Source organism: Orycteropus afer, unplaced genomic scaffold, assembly GCF_000298275.1.
Source record: "Orycteropus afer afer isolate SDZICR_OR568_19922 unplaced genomic scaffold, OryAfe1.0 scaffold00018, whole genome shotgun sequence".
Classification (NCBI taxonomy): Eukaryota; Metazoa; Chordata; class Mammalia; order Tubulidentata; family Orycteropodidae; genus Orycteropus; species Orycteropus afer.
In genome coordinates this window covers 18,036,591-18,052,340 of record NW_006921605.1, presented here as the reverse complement: position 1 = coordinate 18,052,340, position 15,750 = coordinate 18,036,591, and the positions used below count along the sequence as shown (strand labels likewise).

Genomic DNA, 15,750 nt, shown 5'->3' with positions numbered 1-15,750 from the left:
GTCACTTAAACTTTGGTCTAAGCCAAAGGATTAAAAAAAAAGATCTCATTTTTTTCCCCTATATTTTCTTTTTTTCAATTTTTTATTGTGACTTGGGTGCAAATTTACAAAGCAGATTCATTTTACTCTCAACAGTTGATGCATGTTTGGTTTCCTGGCCCTGATTACAATCCCAGCAACAAACAGCTCTCCACCCCTCTCCTCCCCGTGACCGCCCCTGCCCAGTGCCCTTCTTATCCATGCATTCCTGGCTTTTCAGCTTTCCCTCTATGAGAATTCAGCCCTTCCAGACGTCTCATGGTTGATTGATCTAATGGGTGCATCTCCCTGGGGTAGGTGTTCTGCTCATAGGCCTTTCTACTGTTGGGCTGAAAGCCAATCCATAGAAGTGAGTCCATTTTCAGGCCTGAAGGATAACCCAGGGCCATAGTTGGGTCCGACTCGACAGCACAGAACAACAACAACAACATAGTCTTGGGGGTTTCCACCAGTCTCTATCCAACCAGTAATTCTGGTCATTTTTGTATTTTTTTAATTTTGTTCTACATTTTTCCTCCCATGCTATCCAGGATCTCCAATTCTGATCACTATCCAAGTGGTTGGCATTGGTAGCTGGGCATCATCTAGTTGTTCTGGTCTCGGGGTTGTGAAGGCTGAAGTCCTCGTGGTCCCTATCTTAGGACCAATTGTTTCCAGATGATTTTGATTTTCTTCACATCTCCAGATGAGAGGATACCAATAGTTGCACCTTAGATGGGTGCAGAAAAGCTTTTAAGATCCAAGTTGATACTCACCAAAGTAGGATGGAGAACAACATTTTTATGTACAATGTTGTGCCAATTGAGCATGACTTCTCCGAGACTATGGTCCCAAGCCCACAGGCCCAGTGATTCTCTCCCTCGTGTTGGGTTGTCTCTGAAAAACTACTCTACCCTTGTCCTGTTACTTCTGTAATGGATGTGGATAATTTTGTAGCACAAGTACATATGTAAGACTATCTTCAGCCAAATCAATACCTGATCTTGGTTATATATTCCTATTCGCCTACCCCCATCTGATCTTCTTACCTGTCTATGCATTTACCCATAGCCTAGTGTTTGCTGCCACTGCTAATGCAGTCTTTGTGCACATAATAGTATTTGCTCTGTTGTTTCTCTTTTGTGCGCAGTTCTGTGTCCTCCCTTTCTCCATGGTCACCATGCTGGTCACACACTCTTGCCATACCATCCTTCTCCTCTCCCAAATCAACATGTGACCCCCAAATAATCAGAAATTTTCCCCTCTCCTGCCCTCCCATCCCTGGTAACCAACAAAGTGAATTTGCTTCTCTGTGTAAACATTTCCTTGACTTTTTACAATGGACTCATACACTATTTGTCCGTGATTGACTTTTTTCACTCAGCATAATATCCTCCAAATTCATCCATTTCTGAGGTAATTCATGGATTCTTCATTATTCTTTAATGTTGCATAGTATTCCATTGTGTGAATGTACCATAGTTTGGTTATCAATTTTTTCCCACTACATTTTCAATAGTTTTGCAGCTATAATCAGAAGTTGCCTTCCCTGTATTAAACTTTGATGCTTTATTAACTTGAAATGAATTTAGCACTTTCTTGTTCACTAGTCCTTCCTCATTTTCCCTTATTTTTATTGATGAGCCTCCACTATTTCTGCCTAAATCTGTTCAAGTTCTAAACATTAAAGCTTTTTCAGAATACAAAGTACTTTTCTTGTTGTCTCAACAGTCAAGCACTTGTGCATTCACAACTAGTGAAGGCTATGAATTATTTTTATTTACAGGCTTCTAAGCAAACCATCACCAAATTGGACTTGGGTGACCCATGAGAAGCTAGGTGGGGAGGTGCTCCATTCATTCTGTGTAATAGAACTGAGAAAGGGGAAACAGTGGGGACAGAAAGAGAAAGTGGATTTCTCACTGGGATAGCAGCAAAGGCTAAATGTTGGGCTGCATGGCTTTGGTGGCCTTGGGCCATTTCCAGCATTTCAGAAAGCTGTGTCAAGAGTCTAAGAGACCAAAAGCCTGGCCCAATTTCCAACTTTGGGGTAGACTCTTACAATTTAATGTAGAAACAACTCAGTGTGTTTATCTCAAGCTGATTAACATTTGTGATTAAAACATGAAAGAGCAATTACTTAGCTTCATAGATGAAATACATCAAAACAAAGGTTCATGGAAAAACTATGAGATCTTTCTTGTTAAAAAAGGTTGGGAATCACTGTTCTAAGGCTGTATTTATTTGGGATATTTATGTTGTTAGTTGCTGTAGTGTTGTTTCCAACTCATGGTACAATATTTAGTAATTTGTATTTTTAGATTACTTATTTTATGCCAAGGAACTTTGGTGATGCAATGGTTAAGGCATTTGGCTGCTAACCAAAAGGCTGGTGGTTCAAATCTACCAGCCACTCTGCAAAGGAAAAATGGAGCAGTCTGCTTTCATAAAGATTCACTGCCTTGGAAACCCTCTCGGGCAGTTCTACTCTGTCCTATAGGGTCACTGTGAGTTGGAATCAATTCAATGGCAGTGGGTTTATTTTATGTCAGGCATTGTGCTCTTTAAATATATCATCTCACTAATTCTATTTATAATTGAGAAAACTGAGGTTCTGTAAGCTAAACAATTGTCTAAAGGTCACACAAACACATGGAAGAGGAGGGATTTGAACTCAGGCAGATGGGACTCCTAAACACTTGTCCATTCCACTGTACCACACCAGCTCTGAGAACTGGAAATGGAGAAAGACATTTATGATTGTGAAAAGCTTGGAAAGAATGCATGAACTGGTCAGTTTAAGTGGGTTTGGTGCATACAACTCCTACACAGTATTATGAAACTGTCCTAAACATTTAGGAGGAACTGGGTGTTTAAAAACAGCAGAATTATGCTTTCAAACCAGGCCAATAACATACCACTTAACATACAAACGTTCCAAATTAAATTGGTCTTCTCTCAAAAAACCCTGCACGATAGCTTGGGTGTTTTTTAATCATCTTTATTAGCTGTGGTTATGAAACTTAAACCAGTGATTGCCAAAACACTTTCTACCAACACTTTCCCTTGGTGGGGTGTGGGGTGGGCGCCTGCATAATTTGGCCAGGTTTTGTTCATCACAAATTAGGTCAACAGCCCAATCTCAGAAGAAAGCCCCATTAATGACATGTTTCAAGGGCTTTCCAAAATCAGCCAGCTGGGTTTTGGCAAGCTCCAAGAAGGGTGGAGGGAGCTAAGACAGCCTGCTACACTCTCTTCAGCAGCCTTCTGAATTCGGGGCTCTCTATCGCACAAGGTTGCCAACTACTCATGCAAACAAAACCGAAGATTTGTTCTTATTCACTATTGGTGGTGGTGTTAGGGTCCTTAGAATGGCTTTTTGATTCATAGCACCCCATGTGACAGGGCAGAACGGCCCTACGGGGTTTCCTAGGCTAAGTCTTTATGGCAGCAGTTCACCAGATCTTTTATGCGGCAAAGCCGCTGATTGTGAAAAGCCTTGGAAGTATGGGTTCAAACTGCCAACCTTTTAGTTAGTAGCCAAGCACTTAACCACTGTGCCACCGAAACTGAAAAAACTCCAAACCTATTGCTGTCGAGTCGATTCTGACTCCTAGTAACACTGTAAGGCAGAGTGGAATTGCCTCATTTGATTTCCAAGATTGTAAATCTTTTACAGAAGCTGACTGCTGTCTTTCTCCCCTGGAGTCCTGGTGGGTTTGAACAGCTGACTTTTTGTTAGCAGCCTAGCACTCAACCACTGGGCCACCGTGGCTCCCAAAACCAAAACCAAACTTGCTGCCACTGAGTTGATTCTGGTACTTCTTTGTTCACTGTTGGTGGGCTGGAAAGGAACATACTACACATTAGTGAACACAGAATGTTAGTTTTATTGACTTGGTTATAGGAAGCTTGTGGGGGGTGGGGCTTAAAAGTCCCAAGTGCTGGAACAAAAGTCCTATTTGACAATTATGTAGCCATAGAAAGGTTGAGAGTACAGGACAAATCTTAAAGGTATAAGGTAATTTTCCTTTAATGATGATGTTGTTGTTATGTGCCGTCAAGTGGGACCTGACCATAGTGACTCCTCCTTGGGTTGCCAAGGCAATAACACTACGGAAGTAGATTGCCCAACCTTCCTTCCAAGGAGTGGCTGGTGGGTTTGAACCGCCAGCCTTCTGGTTAGCAGTCAAGTGCCTTAGGCACTATGCTACCAGAGCTCCCTAATGATGACAGAGGGAAATAAAATCTTTACTTCCCATTTTGTTTCAAAAAAGCAGTGACAGGATTTAAAGCCAAGGTATCATGTGGTTTAAAGTTCATCTAATGAGCATTACACTTTAGATTTTTGCAACAAGCAAAGTTGTTTGCAACAAGCTAGCAGTTTTTACTTTGGTATTTGCTTCATGAAATTAGAAATATTACCTCTTACTCCTTCCTTATCTGCAACAATACAAAAATGAAACAAGCAGTTACAGACAGATTGAAGTCTCACTTAAAACTGCTAAAACTACAACTTTTGGTGCATTAACAAATCACTAGCAATTTAGCACTTTGTGAAAGGGGGAAAGTTGGTGACTATGTGGTGTTTTATGAAATAAGAAGGTGGATCTGAAAACATGTTCTCTAAGATATAAAATTTTGTCCTCAGTCAAGTTCAATAAAAACATCCAAATGCCTCTATGGCAATTTCATGGAAACTAGAGTATTAAGAATTGTGTCTAAAATATGAAAAAAATTTTGGGTAGTCAGCTGTGTCCTGACCATTATTACCTCACATTTTATTTAGTCATGCCTCTACTCTTAATATGAGTTAATGGTGGCACAGTGGTTAAAGCATTCGGCTGGTAACCAAAAGGTTGGAGGCTTGACCCACCAGCCTCTCTGTGGAAGATGAAGCAGCCTGCTTCCATAAACATTTACAACCTTGGAAACTCTATGGGGCAGACTACTGTCCAATAAAATCAAAACCAAGCTTGCAGCCACCAAGTTGATTCCGACCCTCTTTGGGTTTCCTAGGAGGTTAATCTTTACAGCAGCAGACCCTCCGGTCTTCCTTCCACACTGTCCTATATAAGCTCTGGTGGCCTAGTAAATAAGGCTTTTGGCTGCTATCCAGGTCAGCAGTTCAAATCCACCAGCTGCTCTGTAGAAGGAAGATGGGGCAATCGACTTTGTAAGATTTACAGCCTCGGAAACCCAATGGGGCTTGCTGTGAATTGTAATCCACTCAATGGCAGTGTTTGTTTTTATAGGGTCACTATGGGTCAGAATTGACCAGAAGGCAGTAGGTTGGGGTTTGGTTCTTCTTAACAAATCCAAACCTTGTATCTTTTAAGTTTATTGCACTAGCCCTCTATAGCCACTAAGCTCCACCTATCTTAATGCAAAATCAACCATAAGGTAGCGAGGTTTACTTATCTTTTCTCAAATTAATACTTTTGGATTCAATCTTCAAGAAGGTTATTTGTGTTGGGGAATGGGTAGGAAAAAAATGGGGAGTAAAGTGGGGCAGGAAGGACAACTTGGGAGAGCTGTAGTTTTATTATTTCTCTGCCTCTTCCCATTATGAAAGCCTTTGTATAGAAAAATTTGAGAACAGGATTCAGGCCTCCAAACAAAATATCCTAAGCTTAGGATCATAGAATCTGAAGGTTGTGGTCCATGTTAGAAGCTGGTAGTGGGGAGGTGCTGCAAATAAGCATTAGCCAAACAAGATAAGCATTAAGCATTCTGCTCCATGTTCCGTGGAGGGAAATTTTAAAAGCCTGTTTTATCTGTAAAAGGCAAAATGTCCATTTTCTATGCCTGTTGAGCAAACTAAAGGAGAAAATGCTCACACCTGTAGCCATTAAGGGATGATTAATAGAAGTTTATTGCATTCTACCATCAATGTCTTGGAAAAAAATGCATTTTTTCACTAAATATACTAACCCCCTTAGCTTTTTATCTTCTATGGGGGAAAAAAGTCAGCCAAACTGCTGGATTTCCAAAGTTGGATTTCAGCAGTGGAGTCTTGGCTCATTCATTTTTTCCACTATCAAAAAATAATACCTAGACTTTTAACTTAGGATGAATTTCATTATCCTAAGATTTATATGGTGGTGTAGTGGTTCAAGCATTTGGCTGCTAATCAAAAGGTCAGTGGTTCAAACCCACCATTCTGCTCCAGAAAAGAAAGATGAGGCAGTCTGTTTCTGTAAAGATTTACAGCCTTGGAAACCCTAGGGTTGTCCCTAAGTTTGGAGTTTTGATAGTTGATACTAGGAGTCCTGATGGCATAGTAGTTAAGCACTCAGCTACTAATCAAAAGGTCAGTGGTTCAAACTCACCAGCCACAAATGTGGCAGTCTGCTTCTGTAAAGATTATAGCCTTGGAAACCCTATGGGGCAGTTCTACTCTCACCTGTAAGGGTTGCTATGAGTCAGAATCAACTCCACAAGCAGTGGGTTTTAGTTGGTTAACACTTAGTTGTTTTATTCCCACCATCCACTTCCTGTTCTGCCAATAGCTTAACTATTCTTTAGTACTAGTGGTAGCTTTCAACCTAGACTGCACAAGAAAAAGCCCTGGAAATTAAAAAAAAAAAAAAGGTGTAATACTTGGACCCCACCCGTTATCAGTTAAAGCAGCTTTCTGGGTAAACCTTCCCAGGTGATTACAGTGTGATGTCAGTGTGGCACCTTAGAGGTACTGTCAGCCTTGATGTCTGGCAAGAATTAATTCTACTTGATTTGTACCCCATCTCCTTGGCCAGTAAACCTGGAGACATCAGATGGGGATCTTATTCACTTACCAAGAGAGAGAACACCTAAAGCAAAACAGACTTGCAAATGTGCAGAAAGTTATCACCCCTATATGCTTGATGACATCACAAACCTTACATCAAATAACACCTCCAACCAGAGCTACCTCAGGTCATGACTTACATGCCTGTCAGTTATGCTCGGCTGCCCTTCATTTGCAACCCTCAAAGCCACAGATTAGAAAACACAGAGCCATAATGAAGTAAAAGGAAAGGGTGGATTTTAATCTTTATTTACAGGGTACTGCTAGATAGGAAATACATAGAAATAAGAAACCCAATGACAGGAGAGGCTTCCTACAGTATGTACAGTTTGGAACTGTTCAAGTATAGTTTTGTTGTAAAAAGTGCTACATAACAAATCACATTTATAAAGAGTTCTTAGTAGAGAAAACACTAAGACAAACTTATACCCAACACAGTACATGACAAACAACTTCAGGACTCAGGTGTACAATCTTAAAAGTTAAAGGTCCCAGGAGTGCCATCCGGAACTTGGAAGGCATACCCTTCAGAGGTAGTTTCTGGCACAACATTCTGATCTTCTTCTTCCTGGTATTTAAAAAAAAAAAAAAAAAAATCCCACAGATTACTAAGTGGCACATTTCTAAGTGCCTAAAGTCTCTATATTTACTCTTAAGGCCTTCATCTACACTATTGCACCTTTAATCCTGTACCATATTTCAGTATTTTAAATGGGGAGGGGGGAGACAGTCAGGGGAGGGCTGCTGAAACTTGCCTAATCCATGAGTGCCTGATGGAGGAAAGTTCTAAATGGGTTGAGAAATGCTATTACAGTGACAGAAAAAGAAATTGAGATTTTCTTCTCCACCTGTCACTTTTCAGTAAGAAAAGAACTACTGCTTATTAGGCCAGAGTATGGCCGTGAGGTTGGCCCACTTTCCCATCAACTCCTACAACTGACGTTCATAAACTTTTCTCAAGATATTGTGAGATTTCTAAAGCTGTTCATTTGAAATTGATAATTTTTAAAATCTCAAGTTAAAAAAGACTGTATTATCATCAACCAACATGAGAAAAGCAAATAGCATGTTACAACCTACTTAAATTGATAATATGCTGTATTTAACAACAGTCCAGGGTTCATTAAAATAAGCATGAGGAGAAAAACCTCACAGCTTGACTTCTTACATGGGCATTTTCCAAGTTGTTAGCACCATCGATTACTCACCTCGACAGAGAAATACTTCTCAATTAAGCTTAACGAAGCCTTGTACACAGACTCGTTTTCATGGTTTTGCAGAGCTTCAATTTTGTCCAAGCCTCCACATTCCTCAATCATTAAACTAAGTTTCTCAGTTTCTCCTATTTTCTCAGCAGCCTTTAAAAAACAAAACAAAACAAAAAGAACCACAAATTCAAGTTTTACCAACATGCACTCTTCATGCTCATTTCAGTGGTGAAAACAATGTTTGGATTTGGGTAACAACAGCATAGACAGGATTAAGCATTTGCTTGCTGGTTTTTTTCATTTTATCTTCAACAACCTTCTGTGATAGTTTGATATCCATTTGACTATTTTTGGAACCTCAAAGTTATCAGATCTGTACCTGCTCTTAGCAACTACATTTCAACTATAACCTTTTCTGTGCATCACAATCACCCACGCAACTTTTTAATTAGTCTGAGAAGGGAGGAGGGAATTACTATCTTGTAAAAGCATTCCAGATAATTCCAAAGTATAATGTAAGTGGAGAAACATTGTTTTAAGAGCAGAGATAGTCTATTGTGTGTTACAAACAAATTTTTCTGACTATAATATTTGTTGGGAGCTCTGTTGGCATAGTGACTAAGGCATCTGACTGCTATGCAGAAGGCTGGAGGTTCAAATCCACCAGCCACCCCTTGGAAGAAAGACTGGGCAATCTACTTCCATAGTAATACTGTCTTGGAAACCCAAGAAGTCACCATGAGTCAGATCCGACTCCACAGCAGTGAGTTTGGTTTTGGTAATATTTAATGGTGTTAAGATTTACTAGCTCTAAGAATCGTATCATGGTTAGAGGTTTTTTGTTTGTTTTTTTTTTTTTTAAAGTTTAGCTTTTAGGAGATACATAGATAATATGCTTCAAAATAATCTAGGGAGTTTGCTTGAGAGGGAGTGGGAATATTGGCCCCATTATATTACTTTCACTGGGTTTGTTACTCTAGACCTAAGTTTTGTATGTGAAAGTTCCATGAGATTAGTAGGACCTAACTACCACCAATCACTGAAAAAGTGGAATGTTCTGGCATTTTTGGATCAATTAAGGATAAGGTTAGAAGAAACATGACTAGACAACTGAGCCATTCAAATTTAATTTCACCAAAATTCAGTATGAAATCAGAGCATTAAAGGTACTGATGAAAGAATAGATTATCATTGCAGCTGCATCATGGACTTACCACTTTTATGTATTTTATGCCCCCTTGTCACAAGTCTCATTATGAATGTGGTCCACACAAACATACTTTTTGATATGGTGGACTACTAATGAGTAAATGTGGCTGCCTTCTCCGTCTAAGTAGTATACCTATCATCACCCCAAGTCCAAACAGATGTCACTTTGTTAGACTTACCTGAAAGATATTTAAAATGGCATCCAGAATAACCAGAATAATTTTGGTATCCTTTGCAGTTAAAAGGTTCATCAACGGTTCTATTATGCCACAATGGACGAGGTATACAATCTGTTCAACTGTTCCACCGCTCGTATAGTTGGTCACAGCCCATACTGCTTCTTTTTGCGTCTTAAAGTCTGCCTAATAAACGTAAGGAAGAGGCTTTATTTGTAATAGTGGTACAAGCAAGATTCCTAAAACACTGTCTTGCCAAACAATGACTCAAACTATCAACTGCTTTTATCAACCTTAAGTGAGGGGGGTTACTAAAGCAAGGCTGTAAAAATCTTACCTAGCATAGCTCTATCACATGCCCATCCATAGACATAAATGCCAACAATCATTTTATTAAGTCCCAAGATTTTATTACCTTAGAGAGAATGTCAACAAGGAATGGGACTAATCCATGATTCACCACTTGCTGTATCTGGTCCTGACGGCCTGCTGTGATGTTCGACATTGTCCACGTAGCTTCCTTCTGAATATTAGTCTTGGGGTTAGTTAGCAGGCTGGGAAACACAGCAAGTGCTCCTGCATCTATCACAACCTGAGTCTGTTCATCTGTCCCAGTGACAATATTCCCTATGGCTCTTAGTGCAGGAGTCTGAGAAGCAAAAAAAAAAAAAAAAAAAATTGATGCTGGCAGTTATGTTTCATTGTTTCCAGCACTGATCAAAAACTCTGTATCCTAAAAGTTCAAAAAGCGCATCTTAGCCTGAACTAGGCCACATTTCACTATTAGCATTTATTGATTATACTTAACACTTTATAATCTAAAAGTTAACAACTTACCACAATTGGCAGTTCATTAGCTCCTAGAAGCTTCACAAGTTGGGGCACAACTCCTGTTTTCACAACCATTTCAATTCGTTCATTTGGACCGTCAGTGAGATAGGAAATAGCCCAGCAGGTATCTGCCAATACTTCTGGATCATCGTGATGCAGGAGACGCACTAAAGTAGGAAGAATTTGCTCAACAGCATCTAATGGGGGTGCAGGATTCTTGTTTCGACAAAGATTTGAAAGTGTCCAGGTAAGATTACGCAAGTAACCACACTAGGGGAAAAAAAAGGGGGAGGGGGAAGCAATGAGTTTTTGTTTTGGGGGAACGGAGACTGAGAATTAAGTTTACTTGTATTAGTAACTTACTGCTAAAGATGACATATCAGGAACTGCAAGTAAAGCCAACAGAGGGTCAACTGCACCGTATTTGATAACCAAGTCTCGGAAAGGTGAACCATCACCTGAGGGGCAGAAAAGACAAGGTTATAATCATATGTACTTGTCTAGCATCATCAGTGTGCAGTGACCTCATGTACCAGTGACATCTAACTCAAAGATGACACTATTAGGAAATAGCCTAATCTACTCAGATGCTACTTTCAACTCTAACAAGCGCCTGAAGCAAGCTTAAAATTAGACCCAGAAAGGTCACTGTTACTTTTAACATTTCCCACAACCTCTTCATGACTAGATACACTCAGTCAAAAGCATTAAGAATGTTTAAAGTACCTGCAATGTTTCCAAGAGCCCATACAGCTTGTTCACTGATGTGAGCATGAGGAGATGCCAACAGAGAAATGAATGCTGGGATAGCACCTCCGTCAACTACAGCCTTGGTCTGTTCCGATGTCCCAGAAGCAATGTTAGTGAGTGCCCAAGCAGACTCAAACTGAATAGGACTACAGTCAGTTCTGCCCAAGAAGGACACAAACTTTGGAATCAAACCAGCCCGGATTATGTTGTCTATGGGGGGCTGTTTTTCCCTGGAAAGCAGTTTTCTAAGGGGGAACAAAAAGAGAAACAAAGAGTTCATTTACAAACCAAGTCTGTATAAAAATCAATTTAAAATGCAATTGAAGTTCAGAACTTTAGACAATCTTTTACAGTAAGGCACAGAACGCTACGATGTCCTAGAACTTAGAAGCTGACCGACTGCTTGCATGGTGCTGCATGTGACACGTGATATAGTAGTGACTACCTTTTTTCCAAAATGGAATTATTACCAACAATGTAGAGTACGCTTCTTTCAACTTCCCACAGAAATCTTTGCCAATTTGACAGGTTTACATGTTCACTGTTAATTTAACTGCCATTTCCTGGTTAAACATCTGTCCCATAGACACTTGCCATTTATATTTGCTTTCTACAAATGGTCAAACAATAGAAATTATTAATTCTATGTTATGAACATCACAATATTTGTATATAGTGAGAGATTAAGAATCTAAATACATTTATTTTCTAAATGGATGGCTAGTTGTACCAATTCAACTTACTGATTAATTTCTCTTTTCCTTTGAAACTACGATTATTGCTAGTATAATCTTTCCTCTACCCATAACATCATCTGCCTGGCCTTCCCCACCTCCCCAAATGTAAAAAGCCTGATTTCTTAGGTTTCCCATGCTACAGCAGCCAAGACTTACCTAGCAGCTTGAGTAGCTTGGAGCTGGTTTTCCAAATTGTTACTATTTATGCCTTTGACAATGTCATCAACAGACCAATTTATAGTGCCCTATAAGAAAAGTAAAATTAGTTTAGCAAATTATCATTTTTATGATTAAATATGATGAAGTCTACACTTGCCATCATTGAAACATTTTTAGATTTATACTCTGTAATTAAAATTTTAATCCTACATCTAGTTTTGTCTGTTATTCACATAATATTTTATATGTACAACCATTTTCAAACTCATGACTACTGGAATTGCAAGTAAGGGGCTTCCAAGCAGTTTGCCACTAAAAAAAGTTGCAGACAAGTAAAAGAAGAATTATAGCAGACTGAAGGCCATTCCACCAAAAATCTCAATCACTTGCATTTACACATGCTTCCTTAGAGTAGAAATGGTTGGAATTACAGGCAATGTGCTGAGAATTTTCCTATCTGAGCTTGGAATCTAAGCATTTCCACAGCACAGTACTGCAAACATCAATGCTCCATGTTGTGATTCACAGTACAAAGAAGGTTGAGAAGCAAAGTGACGATTAACTCAGAAAGGCAGTGACCCTTCCTCCTTAGGAACTTACAACCTAACAGGGAAAACAAGTCAGGTAGTAAAATAGCCATTTAAAAAGAAATACACATGTCATGTTATACAGCATTTACTGCTACAGGTATTCTGAGGAGGGAGTCTTCTCTGCTAGGCTGACCAGGACGTGCTATAAGGAGAAGATGGAAGTGTAGTTACTCTAAACTAGTATAGCACATAGATAATTAAATGAAAGAAAAAAAGATTAAAAAAAAAAAAAAAAGTCCACTCATAAATGTGGGTTTTGAGTTTTCCTCCACAGGAAAGCACAATGTGAAAAAAGGCAAGAGAGAGGAAAGTTCCAAGTAGCTTGGAAGAAAAGGTTAACACAATAAATCTATAAACCCAAGCGTGGTCTTCAAGTACAGTTTGGAGAAAATATGTTTAAACCAATATTTTATGGGCAAAACACACAACACTGGTGTGTGGCATGGGTGAAACCAAAAACACCAAACTCATTGCCATCGAATCGATTCTGACTCATAGTCATCCCCATTGGCTTTCCAAGGCTGTAAATCTTTACATAAACAGATCACCTCATCTTTCGTCCACGGTACAGGTGGTGGATTTGAACTACTCACCTTTTAGTTTTAGCAGTCAAATGCCTTAACCACTATACCACCAGAGTTCCTTGGCATGGATGAGCCAAAAAAACTAAACTCACTGCCATTGAGTCGATCCTGACTTACGGCGACCCTCATTGGGTTTTTGAGGCTATAAATCTTTATGGAAATAGATTGTCCCCCATCTTCCTTCCACAGAACAGCTGGTGGGTTTGAACTGCTGACCTTCTGGTTAGCAGCCAAACACCTTATCCACCAGAGCTCCTTAGGCATGGACAAAAGAAAAAAGAAATTAGGAAGAATATTTCAGGAGGAAAAGGGCTCGAAAAAAGCCAGTGACAGAAACAAGCCAGGACCCTGTCGTGCAAATGATAAGGAGCTCAGATGCTCACCCAAAGGCTGGTGGTCCAAACACCCAGTGGCTTCACAGGAAAAGACCTGGCAAAGATGACAGCCAAGAAAACTCTGGGAGGCAGTTAGTTCTACCCTGAAACATGGGGTCAACTTTGTGGAACTGACTTAATGATTATAAGCTGGAAAATGGCTGGCTTCATACACACTTTCAGTTAATGGGACGATCAGATCAAGGTACCCAGCCAGCAGCTAGAAAAGTTGGAAAACTTGGAAGATCAGAGCTGGAAATTACTTTCACTGGATTATGGGGCAGGAGAGAAGAAAACTTTGGTAACAGAAAAAAACATCTCAATAGATTTGACAGTTAAAACTTATTAAGACTAGAAATCTTTCTAAGTTTCTAAGAAAATCCCATATTAATTTTCTGACTCCATCTTAATTCAAGAACTGAAATATATTTACCTGGTTATTGCGATTTTCCTGCAGTGGAGAAGTGGCATCATCAGGAAAAGAGCTTACATTTCTCCTTTTCAGCATTTGGTCATCCTTCTTGGCTTTCCTCAGCTCCACATTAACTTCTATACGGCGCCGCCTCATTTCCTTGAGTAAAGATAACATACCGTTTTACCTACCACCATCAGTTTCTGTCATCAAGCGAGGGCATTTTTAATTCCCTCAAGTTTTTGATCCCTTCCCAATATCTTCTTATCAACCAGTATCATAAGGAAGCAACAGAAGGTACTCACTGTACTGTCTTTCCCCTTGTTCTTAAATCTGTTAAGCCGGGCAGCTGGTGAATTAGCATTCTCATTGGTGGACATGGTTGTGAGACAAAGGGAGTAAGCTAGAAGATGGGCAGGCAGAGAGAGAGAGAGAGAGAGAGAGAGAGGGAAAAAAAAAACAAAACACTTCCTTTTTATCATTTTGCCTTTTCAAAAATAATAGAATTTCCAAGCATATGCCGAATCCACACTTCTATAACTACGCCAAACCCTTGCCATTGGGAAGATTTCAAGTTGACTACACAAACACTTTGGTATAAAAACTGCTCTACAGGGTTTCAAGATTCTCAATCTTTAAGAAAGCAGACTGCCACATCTTTCTCCATTTGAGTGGCTGGAGGGTTCGAACCTCTGACCTTTCTGTGAGGGTACTTAACCACCGTGACACCAAAAAAGCAATTTTGTATTTTCAGCATTATTAGAGAGTTTTTTTGTTTTTATTAATTTTTGTGTATGTGTAATTTGGGTGAAAGTTTACAGAGCAAATTCCCTTTCCATACAGCAGCTCACATACACTTTGTCTCATGACATTGACTACAATTTCCCACAGTGCAACAGCTCCCCTCCCGCATCCCCTCCCCATAGTTGCCTCTTCCCTGGGTCCTTCCCTCCATGCACTCCTGCCCCCCCCCAGCTGTCTCCCTGTGCATACACAGCCCTTCTAGTCATTATGATAGTTTTGCCAAAAGGATAACTGTCCTCTCCCCTCTGAAGAGCTAAGACTTTCAGCCATGTTGTCCATCAGAAATATGTCTATCGTCTAATTTTAAATTTACTAGTATGCACGTTATAAAAAAAGCAAAGGAACAGATGCCATTAATTTCAATTTTTTCAAAGCCAAGAAACTACTTAAACATGTTATAAGTAATAAAAAAAATTATTTCTCTATACGCTAAGTCTTTGAAGTAAGCTTTACACTTAAGGCACATCTCAATTCGGACTAGGCACATTTCAAGATTTGCTCAACAGCCACATACGGCTGGCAACCAACATAATGGACATCGCAGCTCTACAGAGTCCGTAACAGTTAAGTGAATACGAAGTGGGCGAACCGAGTTAACGTGCAGTTAAGACTTATGGCCCAAAGGCAATAAATTCAGCCCATCTGGAGGCTCTCTCCATGAGTCAGTCTCTCTACTTTATTGTCTTCAAGCGGCCAAGTACATTTGAAAATTAAAAGAAAAATGTGGATCATTGCGTTATCGAGCCTGCCACATCCCTCCCTATCAACAATGAAAACGTGCGACGTAGTTCTGCATCTTAAGCATCTCGCACGCATTTTAATTTCCAGGAATTTCGAGCGCAAATACACTTAACTAGGCTGACATCAGCTAGGCTTCATTCAGGCTCAGATACTCAGGAATAATCTCTCAAAGGCGACAAAAATAAAAGCCCCCCCACACACACACAATTTATCTTCAATCCCACCATTTTCGTCTACGACATGATGACACCCAATCTGTCGGCCATGACCTGCTTTCTAGAGATAGTTTCTCCAACTGGCACCTCCAGCCCCATCCCCTGGCCCCCACCCCGGGGAAGATGCAGAGAGCGAAGATAGAGAACCGGCA

General features: G+C 39.9%; 1 protein-coding gene across 1 annotated transcript; it reads right to left on the bottom strand.

The window, feature by feature from the left end:
* Window positions 1-7,283: 7,283 nt before the first annotated feature.
* Window positions 7,284-14,218, bottom strand: KPNA2 (karyopherin subunit alpha 2). Its single transcript, XM_007959713.2, has 10 exons — window positions 14,144-14,218; window positions 13,860-13,997; window positions 11,876-11,964; window positions 10,959-11,227; window positions 10,596-10,690; window positions 10,239-10,502; window positions 9,817-10,050; window positions 9,405-9,587; window positions 8,017-8,166; window positions 7,284-7,376 (listed from the first exon to the last, which is right to left on the bottom strand). Exons 1-10 carry the CDS (start codon window positions 14,216-14,218, stop codon window positions 7,284-7,286), a joined length of 1,590 nt encoding a protein of 529 aa, XP_007957904.1.
* Window positions 14,219-15,750: the final 1,532 nt, after the last annotated feature.

What these genes read in the sequence shown, in the direction of transcription:
- KPNA2 (XM_007959713.2), bottom strand. Translation starts at nt 14,218, where the DNA reads ATGTCCACCAATGAGAATGCTAATTCACCAGCTGCCCGGCTTAACAGA. An exon ending in GGCTCTTGGAAACATTGCAG is followed by an intron (nt 10,691 to 10,958) that starts GTACTTTAAACA and finishes TCTGCCCCTCAG; the next exon opens with GTGATGGTTCACCTTTCCGA. An exon ending in TTGTTGACATTCTCTCTAAG is followed by an intron (nt 9,588 to 9,816) that starts GTAATAAAATCT and finishes TACGTTTATTAG; the next exon opens with GCAGACTTTAAGACGCAAAA.